This window comes from Cuculus canorus, chromosome 1 (genome assembly GCF_017976375.1).
Source record: "Cuculus canorus isolate bCucCan1 chromosome 1, bCucCan1.pri, whole genome shotgun sequence".
NCBI classification, from domain to species: domain Eukaryota; kingdom Metazoa; phylum Chordata; class Aves; order Cuculiformes; family Cuculidae; genus Cuculus; species Cuculus canorus.
In genome coordinates this window covers 52,488,601-52,503,057 of record NC_071401.1, presented here as the reverse complement: position 1 = coordinate 52,503,057, position 14,457 = coordinate 52,488,601, and the positions used below count along the sequence as shown (strand labels likewise).

General features: G+C 37.5%; 1 protein-coding gene across 3 annotated transcripts in view; it reads right to left on the bottom strand.

Annotated features, from left to right (window-relative positions):
• The window catches only part of UGGT2 (UDP-glucose glycoprotein glucosyltransferase 2), a 98,760-nt gene that overhangs the window by 41,860 nt on the left and 42,443 nt on the right, over nucleotides 1-14,457 (bottom strand). For all 3 annotated transcript variants that reach the window (XR_008448243.1, XM_054056684.1, XM_054056694.1), the window contains exons 15-23: nucleotides 14,085-14,220; nucleotides 12,398-12,529; nucleotides 11,000-11,164; nucleotides 10,439-10,562; nucleotides 10,265-10,363; nucleotides 8,365-8,459; nucleotides 5,567-5,773; nucleotides 3,844-3,975; nucleotides 1,506-1,633 (exon numbers count right to left, since the gene is read on the bottom strand). Coding sequence is in view for 2 of the 3 variants with exons in the window: in XM_054056684.1 (XP_053912659.1) it covers nucleotides 1,506-1,633; nucleotides 3,844-3,975; nucleotides 5,567-5,773; nucleotides 8,365-8,459; nucleotides 10,265-10,363; nucleotides 10,439-10,562; nucleotides 11,000-11,164; nucleotides 12,398-12,529; nucleotides 14,085-14,220 (1,218 nt within the window). In the remaining variant the exon portion in view is untranslated. The remainder of the gene's footprint in view (nucleotides 1-1,505; nucleotides 1,634-3,843; nucleotides 3,976-5,566; nucleotides 5,774-8,364; nucleotides 8,460-10,264; nucleotides 10,364-10,438; nucleotides 10,563-10,999; nucleotides 11,165-12,397; nucleotides 12,530-14,084; nucleotides 14,221-14,457) is intronic.

Here is a 14,457-nt window from a genome sequence, read left to right as displayed (position 1 = left end):
CATGTCCAGAGGAGAGCTACAATGATGATCAGAGGGCTGGAGCGCCTCTGCTATGAGGACAGGCTGAGAGAGTTTGGGTTTTTCAGCCTGGAGAAGAGAAGGCTCTGAGGAGACTTTATTGAAGCCTTCCAGTACCCGAAGGGGGCTACCAGAAAGCTGGAGAGGGATTTTTTACAAGGGCATGGAGTGATAGGACTAGGGAGAATGGTTATAAATTGGAAAGCGGAAAATTTAGATTAGACATCAGGAAGAAATTCTTCACAATTAGGGTGGTGAGGCACTGGCACACGTTGCCCAGGGAAGTTGTGGATGCCCCATCCCTGGAGGTGTTCAAGGCCAGGTTGGATGGGGTCTTGGGCAGCCTGATCTGGTGGGAGGTGTCCCTGCCCACGGCAGGGATGTTGGAACTGGATGATCTCTAAGGCTCCTTCCAACCCAAACCATTCTATGACTCTATGCTATATAGTTTATATAGATAGTGGAAAACTATGTTAGATAGCACAATTAGCCAAGCACAAAGGTGATAGAAAAATTATCAGATTGGCCATTTCTTCTAGAAAACAGGGAAAGCATTTGAGTAGGTGTACAAAGTCTTTTATGAAAATGCTAAGGAGGAAATGAAGGACAGTTAAACCTGTCTGTGTAGAAGTACTCAGATGCTAAGTAAGAGGATAGGCAATATATAGCATGCAAACAACAGGCACTTTCATAAAGTGCATGTAGAGTGTCCATATATGAGTATATAGTATGCAGAGTACTATGGCTAAGTATTTGAACCTTTGTTCTTATTTCCCAGATGGTGTGGTTTAACCCCAGTCAGCAACTAAGCTCCACACAGACACTTGCTCACCCCCACCTGATGGGATGGGGGAAGAGAATCAGAAGGGTAAAAGTGAGGAAAAAACTCCTGGGTTGCGATAAGAACAGTTTAATGAATGAAACAAATCATGATAACTAATAATGATGATGATGATAATGATAGTAGAAAAAGTCTTATTATTGATGATGATGAAAAGGAAAATAACAATAGGGAGTGAAATGAAACCAAAGGGATACAAGTGATGCAAACGAAAAGCAACTGCTCACAACCTGCCAACCTGTGTCTAGCCAGTCCCCTGAGCAGCCATTGCCACGCCCTGGCCAACTCTCCCCAATTTATATGCCGAGCATGACATCATATGGTATGGAATAACCCTCTGGCCAGTTTAGGTTGGCTGTGCCAGCTGTGACCCCTCCCTGATTTCCATGCACTCCCCTTCTCACTGGCAGGGAATGAGAAGCAGAAAAGTCCTTGCCTTACTGTAAGCCCTAGGTAGCAACTAAAACATCAGTGTGCTATCAACACTGCTTTTATACTAAATCCAAAACACAGCACTATGCCAGTTACCAAGAAGAAAATTAACTCTATTCCAGTCAAAACCAGAACACTGTGCAGAAGGATTATTGGTCACAGGCAATAAACAAGACAGTATATCGTAAAGCCTCAAAAAGCAAAAGAATTTTACCTCTTACTACTGTTTCCCATCTCTTTGACAATAGCTTTAATCTTCTCTGCTGAGGTACTGTATGTTATTTTTTCCAACAAATTAAAGTCTTCAGCATAGAATTCATTTTCATCTAAAGGACCCAATACCTTGGACAGAGAAAAAGTGTTCTTAAAAGCATAAAGTCCCAACAATGTTTCTTCTGTAACGCAAACATACACTAACATTTTTAATGAATGCACAGTATTCAATGCGTAACCCTCAGACCTATATACATCAATATGATTAATTAATTAGTCCTAAATTGTAGAGTAACTATACTGGATTAGGTTTTTGCAGTTACATAGTTACAGTTAATTATCAGTCACAAAGAACAGTTACAATGGAAATATACATGACATTTTTCATTATACATACCTATCTAAGAAGGATACAATTAAGAGGTAACAAATCTAAGTTTAAGAACAAGCTCTGTTAGGTACATGATTTTAAACTGAAATTCAAATCACTATCTGCCTACTGCACTCTTTACTTGTTTCATTCTGTGAACACAATCTTAACTTCTCAAAATTTCTCAGATCAAGCAGAATGGATAGGAAAAAAGACAAACACAAAGGATAAGAAATGCAGGATATCCAGAGATGAGAAACAGAACTACTATTTTTTTTTTTTTTTGGTGTCTGAAGGAAAATAAAGTGCCTAGAAGTCCCAGGAAATAGTTTTGAGGATGTTGTTTGGCTTTCCTGCTCACATTTTACCAGGTTAAACTGACTCAAGTCAATGTCAAGAGCCTACAGGGGCTTCTTCAAGGATGGAGAATGTCCTGATGCAAGCTTCCTCCTAGAAGCTATGCTAAAGCACATGGAGGACAGGGAGTAGATTAATGGCAGCCAGCACGGCAAACCCTGTATGACCAACTTCGTGGCTTTCTATGATGGGGTAACCGCAGCAGTGGACATGGGTAAACCAACAGATGTGATTTATCTGGACTTCTGTAAAGCCTTTGACACAGTCCCCCCAAACATCCTTCTCTCTAAATTGGAGAGAGATGAATTTGATGGATGGACAGTACAGTGGATAAGAAACTGGTTGGATGGTTGCATTCAAGGAGCAGTGGTCAATGGCTTCAAGTCCAGATGGAGATCCAAGACAAGTGGTGTCCTTCAGAGGTCTGTACTGGGACCGGTGCTGTTTAATATCTTTATCAATGACATTGACAGCGAGATTGAGTGCACCCTCAGCAAGTTTACAGATGACACCAAGCTGAGTGGTGTAGTTGCCACACCGGAAAGAAATTATGTCATCCAGAGGGACCTGGACAGACTGGAGAAGTGGGCCTCTGAGAACCTCATGAGGTTCAACAAGGCCAAGTGTAAGGTCCTGCACCTGGGTAGGGGCAATCCTCATTTTCAGTAAACGATGGAGGATGATGTGAATGTGAGCAGCACTGCAGAGAAGGACTTGAGAGTGCTGGTCAATGAGAAGCTCCACATGAACCGGCAATGTGCACTCGCAGGCCAGAAGGCCAACCATATCCATCAAAAAAGCGTGGCCAGCAGGTTGAGGAAAGTGATTTTGCCCCTCTATCCCTCTCTTGTGAGACCTCATCTGGAGTATTGTCTAGTTCTGGAATCCTCAACATAAGAAGGATATGGAGCTGTTGGAACAGGTCCAAAGGAGGGCTACAAACATGACTGGAGGGCTGGAGCACCTTCCCTACGAGGGCAGGCTATGAGAGTTGGGCTTGTTCAGCCTGGAGAACAGAAGGTTCCGAGGAGACCTTATAGTGACCTTCCAGTACCTGAAGGGGCCCTACAGGAAAGCTGAGGAGGGGCTATTCATAAAGGCTTGTGGGGATAGGATGAGGGAAAACGAGTACAAACTGGAAAGGGGTAGATTTAGACTAGACATTAGGAAGAATTTCTTCACCATGAGAGTGGTGAGACACTGGAACAGGTTACCAAGGGAGGTTGTGGATGCCCCATCCCTGGAGGTGTTCAAAGCCAGGCTGGATGGGGCCTTGGGCAGCCTGATTTAGTAGGATGTCCCTGCCCATGGCAGTGGGGTTGGAACTGGATGATCTTTAAGGTCCCTTCCAACCCTAAGTATTCTATGATTCTATGATTTAATCAGATGATCTGTTAAACAGCTGTGGGAATGACACAAATACATAGGAGCTTCAATGAAATAAAGCTAATAAACAAATTAGTAGGAAATAAAAGACAAGGCAAACATTCAGACTCTACCAACAGGATGAAAAAATGGATATCAATATAATGCCTTTTTTTCAGCTTTAAACTGAAGTTCCAGGAAGTAAAATTTACATACAAAAAGACAGATTAATTAATTTATTTCTTACCCTGCCATTGCTCGTAACAGCCATTTGCCCAGGAAGCAGCTTAAGAACCTCCTGGCAGAACATCTGGTGGGTTTTAATTACATCCAGGCCTAAAGTGTTGTACTTCTTCTCAAAAGTATTATCATCCATCCCCTAAAACAAAGGCAAATTATGAAATGATGGAATGATCCAGTAAAGTTGTGTAACAGCTGAAGTAAGCAAAGTTTTTCTTCAAGTTATGTAATCACCCGAAATCAGAATAAAGCAACAGTGGTGAGACACTGGAACAGGTTGCCTAGGAAGTTGTGGATGCCACATCCCTGGAAGTGCTCAAGGTGAGGCTGGATGGGTCTTGAGCAGCCTGGTCTCATGGGAGGTGTCCTTACCCATGGGAGGGGAAACCATTCTATGATTCTACAACAATGTTAGTTTGAATATAAGTACATGATCATTGGTGCGGAGACACGGTCTTCCAATGAGCCAGTGTGCAATTTTTATCCTTGAGCAACTGCGAATAAGCATGAGGGGGAAGCTGAGCCTGAGGTTAAACTCTAAGACACAGCACACAGCTGCATGTAAAAACAAAACATTCTAACAACTGATCTGTATTCTCAGCTTTAGGAGAAAGATATAAAAAAAATCCACACTGCTCTAAAAACCTAACAGTTATTTTAACACGGTCATGGGACACAGCTTCAACAGAGCCTGGGGAAGCCAACATCGTCCAGTAAGATGCAGAACAAATCATTGTTCAAAGTGGGAAAACAATATTGGAATTTGCCATGCACACAATGGCACTGTGCCTCACATCATCCTGCCATATTAAACTCTACTGATATGCTTTTCTTCATTAGAAATTTACAGACCAAGCAAACAGATTAACTCAGAAACAACTAATATAATAAAATAAATTAGCAATACAGCTTAATTAACTACCTTTACATCATTTATTAGACAATGAAATAACAGCAGGACCCAAATCAGCTAATTAATTTTCCAGTACGGTGTCAGATAGTTCTTAGTCTTCCAAATCTTCCTATTATATTTAAAATATATATAAAATTTAGTCTTCTAAATCTTTCTACCATATTTAAAATATATATAAAATTTATTTATTCATATATAAAATCCAAATATTCCTATAATATTTTAAAATACTATTTACAGCTCCTTCTGAATCAAAAACCGTAGTTTGCAACTGTTATTTGCTAACTCAGCTCCACCCTATTTCCCTATGTGTGAATTTTGAAATCAGTAACATTTGTATTGTAAATCAATTACTTTTCATAGAAACACACCAGAAAATGTTGGCCAGAAATATACAATGCTCATTAACCTCAACCAATTCAGTCGTCCTTGTTACTGTTCACAAGCCCATCAGCAAGGTAAAGACAGTTACGAGTGAAGCCTTAATTCTTGACAAATAAATACTGTAATTTTAATTTAGATAGTGCTATTAAAAAAATGAATGATTAAAAATTAAACTATTTGGGTTTCAATAATCCAGCATCTGTATTGTATATTTTTCAGTACTCTCGTATTTTCTTCCTTTACTTCAAAGAAATTCTCTATTCTTCCACCATGTAAAAGTTGTCAAATTCCAAATCTGCCTGAGTAGAAACTGTATAACTATTATTTACTTCACAGTTATTTGGCCAAACACTATTACTCTCAACCACATTTCCTTACCAGAAAATGCATGTAAAATGAAACAAAAAAGTAGTCTAATTTAGTTTGCACTCACCGGGACGAGAAATTTAGTGATTTTAGTTCCAGCAGCAAGGGATTTTGCTGTCTCTTCCTTAGTAAGTTTACTTAAGAAACTTTTTAAGTTGCTGTTGTTTTGGGTTAGAAAAGCAGCCAAAATTGCTCTTGCAATGACTGTGTTATCTTCCTTTATTTTTGAAGAAGGATTGTTCAAAATCCCAACTCGTGTATGACTGCTTGTTTTCTGCAAAGAAAAGTACAAAATAATCAAAATAACACACATTTTTACTGTTCCATCTGCTTTATCTGATGTATTCATATCTATTACAACTCTGTGAAATGCCCTTAAGTATTTAATTGTTTGTGGCTATTTTCCTTTAGAAAAACACATATCAATGCGTAATTCCGAACTTCAATTGGGAGTAAAAATGATATTACTAAGGATTTACCTATTCTGTAACACATATTTTAAAAATAAGATTTTTTTTTTCAGCAGAACAATTGCCTTTGAGCATTCTGAAGAAGTGTTTTTATTTACAAAGGCCATACACAAGTGTTCATTTACAGACTTCAGCATCAGTTTTGTAGATGTTCAAATGAAACATAAAATAAATACAAGAAAATTTATCCACTTATGTTAATCTTAATCAGCAGGAAAATCTTTCACTTGCTAAAATCAGTGATGCTACTTAAATTTTAGTAGAGACAGTGATGATACTAAGGCAGGATCAAATAGCATCACTCACTGAAGAAAAGGTACATGGTCTCTATTGAAGTGAAGAATACAAATATAAGGAAAGAAATCACTGGTATTTAACGTATTTACACAAGCAAACTTTAAATTGCAGCCCTTGAGTAAAGTTTTGTTAAAACATCTATTTGAAAATATGTTCTTTAAACTGCTGCAGAGAAGCATTCTCTCAGTAGAAAGAAGACAGGTGGCATAGTAGGCTATGCTAGGAGACACATGGCAAGCTGATCGAGGGAAGCTCTTATTCTCCTTTACTCAGTACTTATGAAGCTTCATTTCCACTGCTGTGCCCGGTTTTGGTTATCCCAGTACACTAAGGATGTTGAGATGCTGGAAAGGCTTCAGCAAAGGGCTAAGAGTGGCCTATGAGAAGGCATTAAATAAGCTGGGCTGGTTCAGTCTGGATGCTATGGAGAACCGTAACAGCAACAAACAACTACTGAAGGGGCAGAGAAAGGTATGAAACGGCCAGACTTGGTGGCGGCAGAAATTGTAACAAGGGGTAATTGTCTTAGCAGGAGAAACTACACTAGGAAGGCAGTGCAAGACCAGAGCAAACTGTCAAGGGAGAGGACACAGTTGCCTCCTGGGAGATTTTCACAACCCCTTCACATAAACATAAAGCTGGCCTGGTGTAATGAGGGCAATAATCGCATTTTGAGTGGGACGTTTGCCTCCAGAGGTCTCTTCCAGCTAAGACATCTCTAGGTTTTTCAAATGACGTTAAAATATACTAGTAGTTTTGAAAATACTATATATTAGCTGGAATAGTTAAAAATTAGTTCCCCTTGGCCACATCCCTTTCCAGATTCTTGCACAATTTCCTTCAAAGGCTTACAGCAAGTCACATGCAAGAGGTGTCTCAGCCAGTTCTGCATCTATCAGAAACACTACTGGAGTCTGATGCAATAAACAAAAGGCACTAGAAAGGAGTGGAGAAACATTATAGAAAACAACGGACTTTGAAAAAACTGGTTTTGGTTTGGTTTTGTTTGGAAATCATTAGGCCAAGCAGTACAACTAGAAATAAGGTTTAACTAAAGAAAAACTAGGACATTAGAATGAAGATAATCAATTAAGCTGCTATTTCATAGAGGATTCAACAAATCTTGTTCAGGACAGCTTTTTCTAATACTTTTCCTAGATACTCCTCATTGTCTAACAGGGACTTAGTCAGACAGTTCTTGCTTCCTAGAGTTGAGAACTATGGCATATTTTCCTCACTGAAGGGGGAAACAGTGAAACTACAGCAGGAATGTGTCTGTCAAGCTTGGACCACAGATCTAGCAGTCAGTTAAATTAAATGTTTTTTTATGTAACAAGGACCTGTACTGCTTACCTCTCTGCAGTTTTTAAGCTTGATTTTAGGACACATTCAGTACCACATGCTCACTGCAATGTACCGATTTTATAATTCCCTTCAGATGGTTTCTATTTCATTGCTGATTACTAAATGTAGATGTTTTCCCAATTTCAGTCTAATTACTTTTCTAAACTCCTCAGAACTGAAGTTTTTTTTGTCATTTATATTCACGTGACATTTACTTGTATATTTTAAATTCTGTTATTAATACTGAAGAACTAAAAAATAAGCAGACTTAGAAATGGAGATGATCATCCTAGCATATTAAAACGCACAAAACTCGTAATCCACCAAAGAAGGATACAAACAGCATGTGGAAAAATGACCACTTTGTGGCCACAGTTATGCTATACAACACTGGAGAGCACTGCAAATTGGTTCACGCAAACAGGCATTACCCTAACTTTCCTGAGCCAGGTAACATGCTAGGTTACCTCGCAGGACAAGGTCTGTCATTGGGAAGAAGTTCACCCTTTCAACACACGGAGTCATAGTTTATCTTGTATGTCAGGAGTCCAAGAATCATATCATTTACAGGCCTAAGATGCCCGTGCTGCAGGATAGTAGAGCAAAATGAAAGCAGAGTCTCATAAATCTGCACCTGACCCACAAAATAATATTGTTACACCTTTATTTAAGGGTATTAAGCTTTTGAATGTACACAGTGTTGTTAGGAACATATTCATAATAATTATTTTAATAACAACTGCTAGAAACTCACCAGGTGTTTCAAGGTGTTAGAAAGCAGTCGCCTTCCAGCAGGCTTATCAAAATCAGCAATAATCCAGATAGTAACAGCATATAACGCATCTTCACCTGAAAAATGAAAGATAATCCTGCTTTACAGTCTGGAGAATCTTCTGAGTAATGAATAATGAATTAATTCTGCTTGAGATTTTGAAGTTTATGTGTATGTTTGACTGCTAACTTCAACCGTAAGACTAATCTTTGCCACATTAGAATCTGTTGCCCTCTGAACTGAAACAAAGTTATTAAGGGGTACTTTATCATATTAATGAGTCATGTTAATAAGTAGCTGATCTGCTGCTGTACCACTGAAACATGATGGCTCTGAATAACAAGATAGCTCAAATTAATAAGACTTTCTTCACCAGAGGTCTCTTGTCAACGTTTGATGGAGGCGGATCATTTAACAAGACTTGAAAAGAATTATGTAGTTACAAGAATGTGTGACTTAGGCCATTCACTTTCCCCAGTAGCAGAGTCAAGCCCTTCAATCAACAGTACAGTAAAATTCACCATTTCTGGATACAAATGGGAATATGTAGAACACAGCCTAGAGTAAGTATACTATGTTATAGGTGTATACTTAGAAAATTTCCCTTTTTCCTGGTCTATTACATCCTGGTTCTCTATTCTTCATAGAAGGGCAATAGTACATGAAAAATTCTGCAAAATTATATGTAGAAGAATATTAGTCTAACCAAGTCTATCTATCACAAGTCCCCTAAAAGGTAATATCATATAGACAGATATTTTATAAGGGTTTTCTGAGATTCTAGGAAGAAGTCATGATTAAATGTTGTTGGAGACTAGAGAAACACACTGTGGACAAAGATTTGAAATGTAGATTCCAGCTGAAAGTTTAGAGGTTTAACGCAAGGGATCTGAATCTTAGCAATGAGCCTACAGATTGAAAACCAGCATTTGATAACCAGCTGGGATGCCTATGTGGTTGTGGACAGAATCAAATAGAGTAAAATAATTTTATTCTAAAGAAATGTAATTATATGGCATTTAGTTCTGATAATGGAATAAGTAAAACGATGTTAATACTGCATAATAATTACCACACAAATAGCACTTTGTTAACAGGATTATTCTGTCCCTGGATGGACTTGTGCAAATGAGCAGTTTTTAACTATCTGCTCCTAGAGAACTGCAGAATTCCATGCAGTATTATGCCCTCTATGCTGTAATCATAATTTCTTCTAACTTCTTTTTCTCCGAGGGAAAGTACTTGCATATGCAATAAGAATATTTTACATTAAAAAATATTTTAAATGTACAAAAAAGTGTAAGATTCAGCAAGAGAAAATGTATGAGTGATGATCCATCAGAATTGTTTTATTTTCTTTTCTACAGAAAGACAGATACCAAAATTAAACAATCTCACTAGAGGAAAAATAAAGATTTTGAATGCTAATAAAGAAATTAAATCAATTATTCCTTAAATTGTAGAAATGCCTAATTTTGCTATAGATATAACAAAAACTATACATTCTTCACTTGATAATGCTGCAACTAAGAGTCACTTAAAAACTGAATATACTCTTAAGTATCCTAAGTAAAACCATATTAGTGTGAAAACTGAGTCTGTTTGAAAACTGAGGTGCAAAAGTCTCGCAAAATTTAACTTTGTAATACAAAAAACAACTAGCTATGATATCCTTCCCATTTCAAAACTACAAAATCTAAAATAACCGTCCTGTTTATTATGTTTACCACAGTAAGATATGGTCAGTCTTCTGAAAGAAGATACTTAGATATGGGTATTTATTTATATGGGATTCTTAGGATACTTACTTACTTGGATTATTTTACTGGGAAATTTCAACAATTTTTAATACCCACATGTATAACATGCAAAATTAATATACCCTTTTTTGTTAAATACTTCATGTTGTCTGAAATTACAGCACTTTTATCTTGCGAATCCAAAAAGGAGAAAGTAGAGAAGTCTTCCACATCAAATGGAACTGTAAAATGTAAAACACAACATGTTAGACTTCAAAAAGGAAAATCAAAACAGCCAATCCAAGAAAAGTAGTTACCATTTGTGGATCTGAAAGGTATGTATCTTCTTTCTGCCCCCAGAATAGTGGGGTTCATACGGGAAACTACATTGTGCTGATCCATGAGAAAATCCATTGCATTTATGTGATCATTTAATACACCCTGTTGTAAGAGAAAAGAAACTATAGAAGAACAGATTTAATTTAAGGCAAACAAAACCCAAGTATTGGTACAACCTTTCAGCTGAGCTCAAAGCTCCTATATATACCAAGTTACGGACAATGTAAAGTAAAAAACATTTAAGTATCATACAGACAGTATTTCAAAATATCGGATGCACATTTTCCAGTGAACAACTGCAGCACGTTCTCAGTTTCTGGTTGAAAAAATTCCATATGATTGCTATATGCACAGTTGATCCTTCAGTCTTGAATAACCTAAACATGCCACAGCCACTAATTAATGTAACAATGTCACTTCAGTTGTCATATTATTAATTTCAAACCGTCTCGTTATAAAACATTTAATATATAAACATGAATCAAACAATCCACTGTCAAATATTTCATCTTGTGTTCATTCAGAAATGTTAAACATACCATGAAAACTGCCCTCTGGAAGAACCCGGTGGCATCAATAATCCTCTGAAGAATAACTGTCTCTAACTCTGCAGCATCCATCTCTTCTCTGTTAAAGGGCACGCCATTAAACAGAGCTTGAGGCAATGGACCCAGGCCAGTCTTTTTATAAAAGGTTGCTCCTGCCTGATCATATCAGAAATATCACAGGATTAAATAGACTGTGGCTGACTGTAGCAAAAAATTAAACTAATATCAAGAGACAATGAACTCTAATCTCCAAGCACCCTTCACTGTCACACCTTCTCATGAGAAGCACGGAAAAAACATGAAATATCTGGAAACCAAACAGGACGCATGGGACTCATTTATCAAATACAACGAGAAAAGGAATTATAGATCTATATACAGTGTTCAAAAGTGTTGCTTTATCATCTTGCTGAGAAACATTTCACTTTGCTTAATAGCCTTAGCAGGAAATATTAAGCAGATCACAATTGAGAAGTGAGACAGTCAGTACTCAGCCCAGTCTTATTCAACATATTCAGCAGTGACCTGAATGTAGGGACAGAACATACCCTCACAGCAAGTTTGCTGATGACACAAAACCAGGAGTGGCTGATACACCAGAAGGTTGTGCTGCCATTCACTGAGACCTGGACAGGCTGGAAAGTTGGGCGGAGAGGAATCTAATGAAGTTCAACAAAGGCAAACAGAGTCCTGCACCTTGGGACTGCACCAGTACAGGTTAGGGGATGACCTGCTGGAAAGCAGCTCTGAGGAGAAGGACCTGGGAATCCTGGTAGACAACAAGCTGACAATGAGCCAGCAACGTGCCCTCGTGGCCAAGAAGCCCAATGGTATCCTAGGGTCCATCAAGAAGAGTGTGGCAAGCAGGTTGAGGGAGGTTATCCTCCTCCTCCTCTACTATGCCCTAGTCAGGCCACATCTCGAGTCCTGTGTCCAGTTCCAGGCTCACCAGATCAAGACAAGGAACTACTGGAGACAGTCCAGCAGAAGGCCACAAAGATCATTTGGGGACTGGAGCATCTCTCTTATGTGGAGAGGCTGAGTGACCTCTGTTTGCCTAGCCTGAAGTAGAGAAAACTGAGAAGGGATCTTAACAATGCTTATAAATATATAAGGAGGATATAAGATGTTATAAGTGTAAGACAGGCACCTTAGGATGCTCACTAGAAAAACACTTCTGCTCCTGAAAGCAGCAGGCAGTAGTATATTTTAATAGTGAGAATAGTAATGCAGAAACCCTATAAACATATCTGCAAAAGCCCAAATAGGACTAAAATTTAAGTCAAAAGACACTCTATTTATATTCTTTAGCACTTAGCAGTCTTTCAGCTTAGCAAATGCAATGAATTGGCTACTACAATATTTCTCGCCACTTTGATCTCAACATACCTTCCTCCCTTCATCGTATTCAGAATGAACACCCAGTATGCTTTCAACATCAGCGTGGGGGTATTCGCTTCTAAGAGCATCTTTCACCTCATTTACTGTTAGAACATCTCCCTCTCTCACTTCATGGTACAGCTGTAAAAATTGTAAGAGAGACACAGGTAAAATTTCAATGATAATTTAATACAATCAATAAAAGTGAACAAACAATGAAGTAAATGTAATGTTTTTATAATGCCGTAGCGATTTTTTATAGCAATATGCCTTTATATTGCTTTTATTGCTAATTGTAGTTCTTATACCGCTTTACTAATTATCATCATCGCACATACGCACAATTTTTCATCACAGCACTGTTCTGATTAATCTGTTATTATACTTTTAGTCTAAATCTGAAGTAGGAAAGTAAACACATTTATGTGAGCTAAACCTGAAAGGTTATTTCTCTCCACTGATTAGAGAAGGAATCTAAATTCTTACTGCAAAATAGTTAACCATGGACACCTGAATCTATATGGGATGAATCCAAGCCTGAAATAGTCAGTGATACTTCTTCACTACAGTGATAATTTTTCCCTTCTAATGCTATTTTATTTCATAGCATAAGATTTTATTGCTTTCATCAAAAATACAAAAGAAATTCCAAGTGAAAATTATTCAATCTATATACTTTCAATTGAGGAACATTACATTACTATGTATGGCACTGAATATCTCAAAGCTTTTATTGATTCTATTTTTGTTATCTTTTAATTACATTTATCATCCCCTCCTTTACATATTACAAAACAATGTAAACAGAAGAACACATTTTAGAAAACACACTGTAAATTGATGTTTTGTGAACTGGTTGTGGATAATTGTCATAAATGCGTGTCAGCTCCTAACAGTTATGGATTTCTATTTCTCCTCCAAGATACTCCTAGTTACTTCAGTTCCTTTCATTTTAAGCTCTCCGAGCTTGTCCATGACATTAGTTTCTAGGCATTAAACAGAATAACAAAACCCAAAAGTAACAAAAAATACAAAAAATGGTAGGTATTAATACCACATTATCTGATATAATTTTGCCTGCAGAGTCTTTACACAGACTGCTCACTTTATTTCCCTCTATTCATCTCTTGTCTCTGAAATTCCTGTCTTTACATGAACCTGCATTCTCTCACACAGAACACCTGGTCCCTTCATTACACTGCAAATCTGGAATATTTTTGTTTTCTACACCTATGAAGAGCTCAAACATGACCAAAAAAAAATATATGTATCTTATTCTGTTTTACTTTCTACACTAGAGAACAACCAAGAGTTTTCCAAAGCTTATAGCACTGCCAAAGTGATATTAAAACACCTGTACTCCCAGAGACAAGTAACACAAAAGCAGGCACATCAAGTTAACATAAATAATACAGAATAATTTTCACAAAAATATACCAAAAGCCGTAAGGTATGCAACTACCTTTTTACATTCTTGAAGCAAGCTTGTAGACAGGTAAAGTGATGCGAACAAGTTGGTTTGAAGGAGAAAAGAATTTCTGCAAGTCATTCAACCGCACATTAATGCTACACATGTTTTTAATACTTTGTTTCCAGGTAAAGTAAATGCAAATGTATCATCTTGTCACAGGGTAGAAAAATCCTAACTATATAGAAAAGTTTAAAAAAAGAGGTGATTTCTTGTGAAAGAACTAACATTAATTATCGAGGTAAAGGCTTGAAAGGTGTCAGATTCTTCTGCAATGTAATTAAAAGTTCTCCAAAGAGCTACTCCAGCGTCTTCATTTCCATCAACTTCTTCTTTTGTATTTAAAATGAAAACAAATCCAATTCTATGAAAAACAAAAAAATCACACATTTTAAAACAATACCAGTTTCACACACATTCTAATACCACCAGGAAAGAACAAGATGTTTGCATTCAAGTAATCTGTTCAGAAAGTGGGCACAAAAAACTGACAGCAATTAAGATCTCTGCGAGTGCTTAGGATTTGCTCACAACCATTTCTTTTCTTTGTCTGATCAAAGGTTATGACATTTTTTACGTTCCTGTCATCATCTCTTAACCT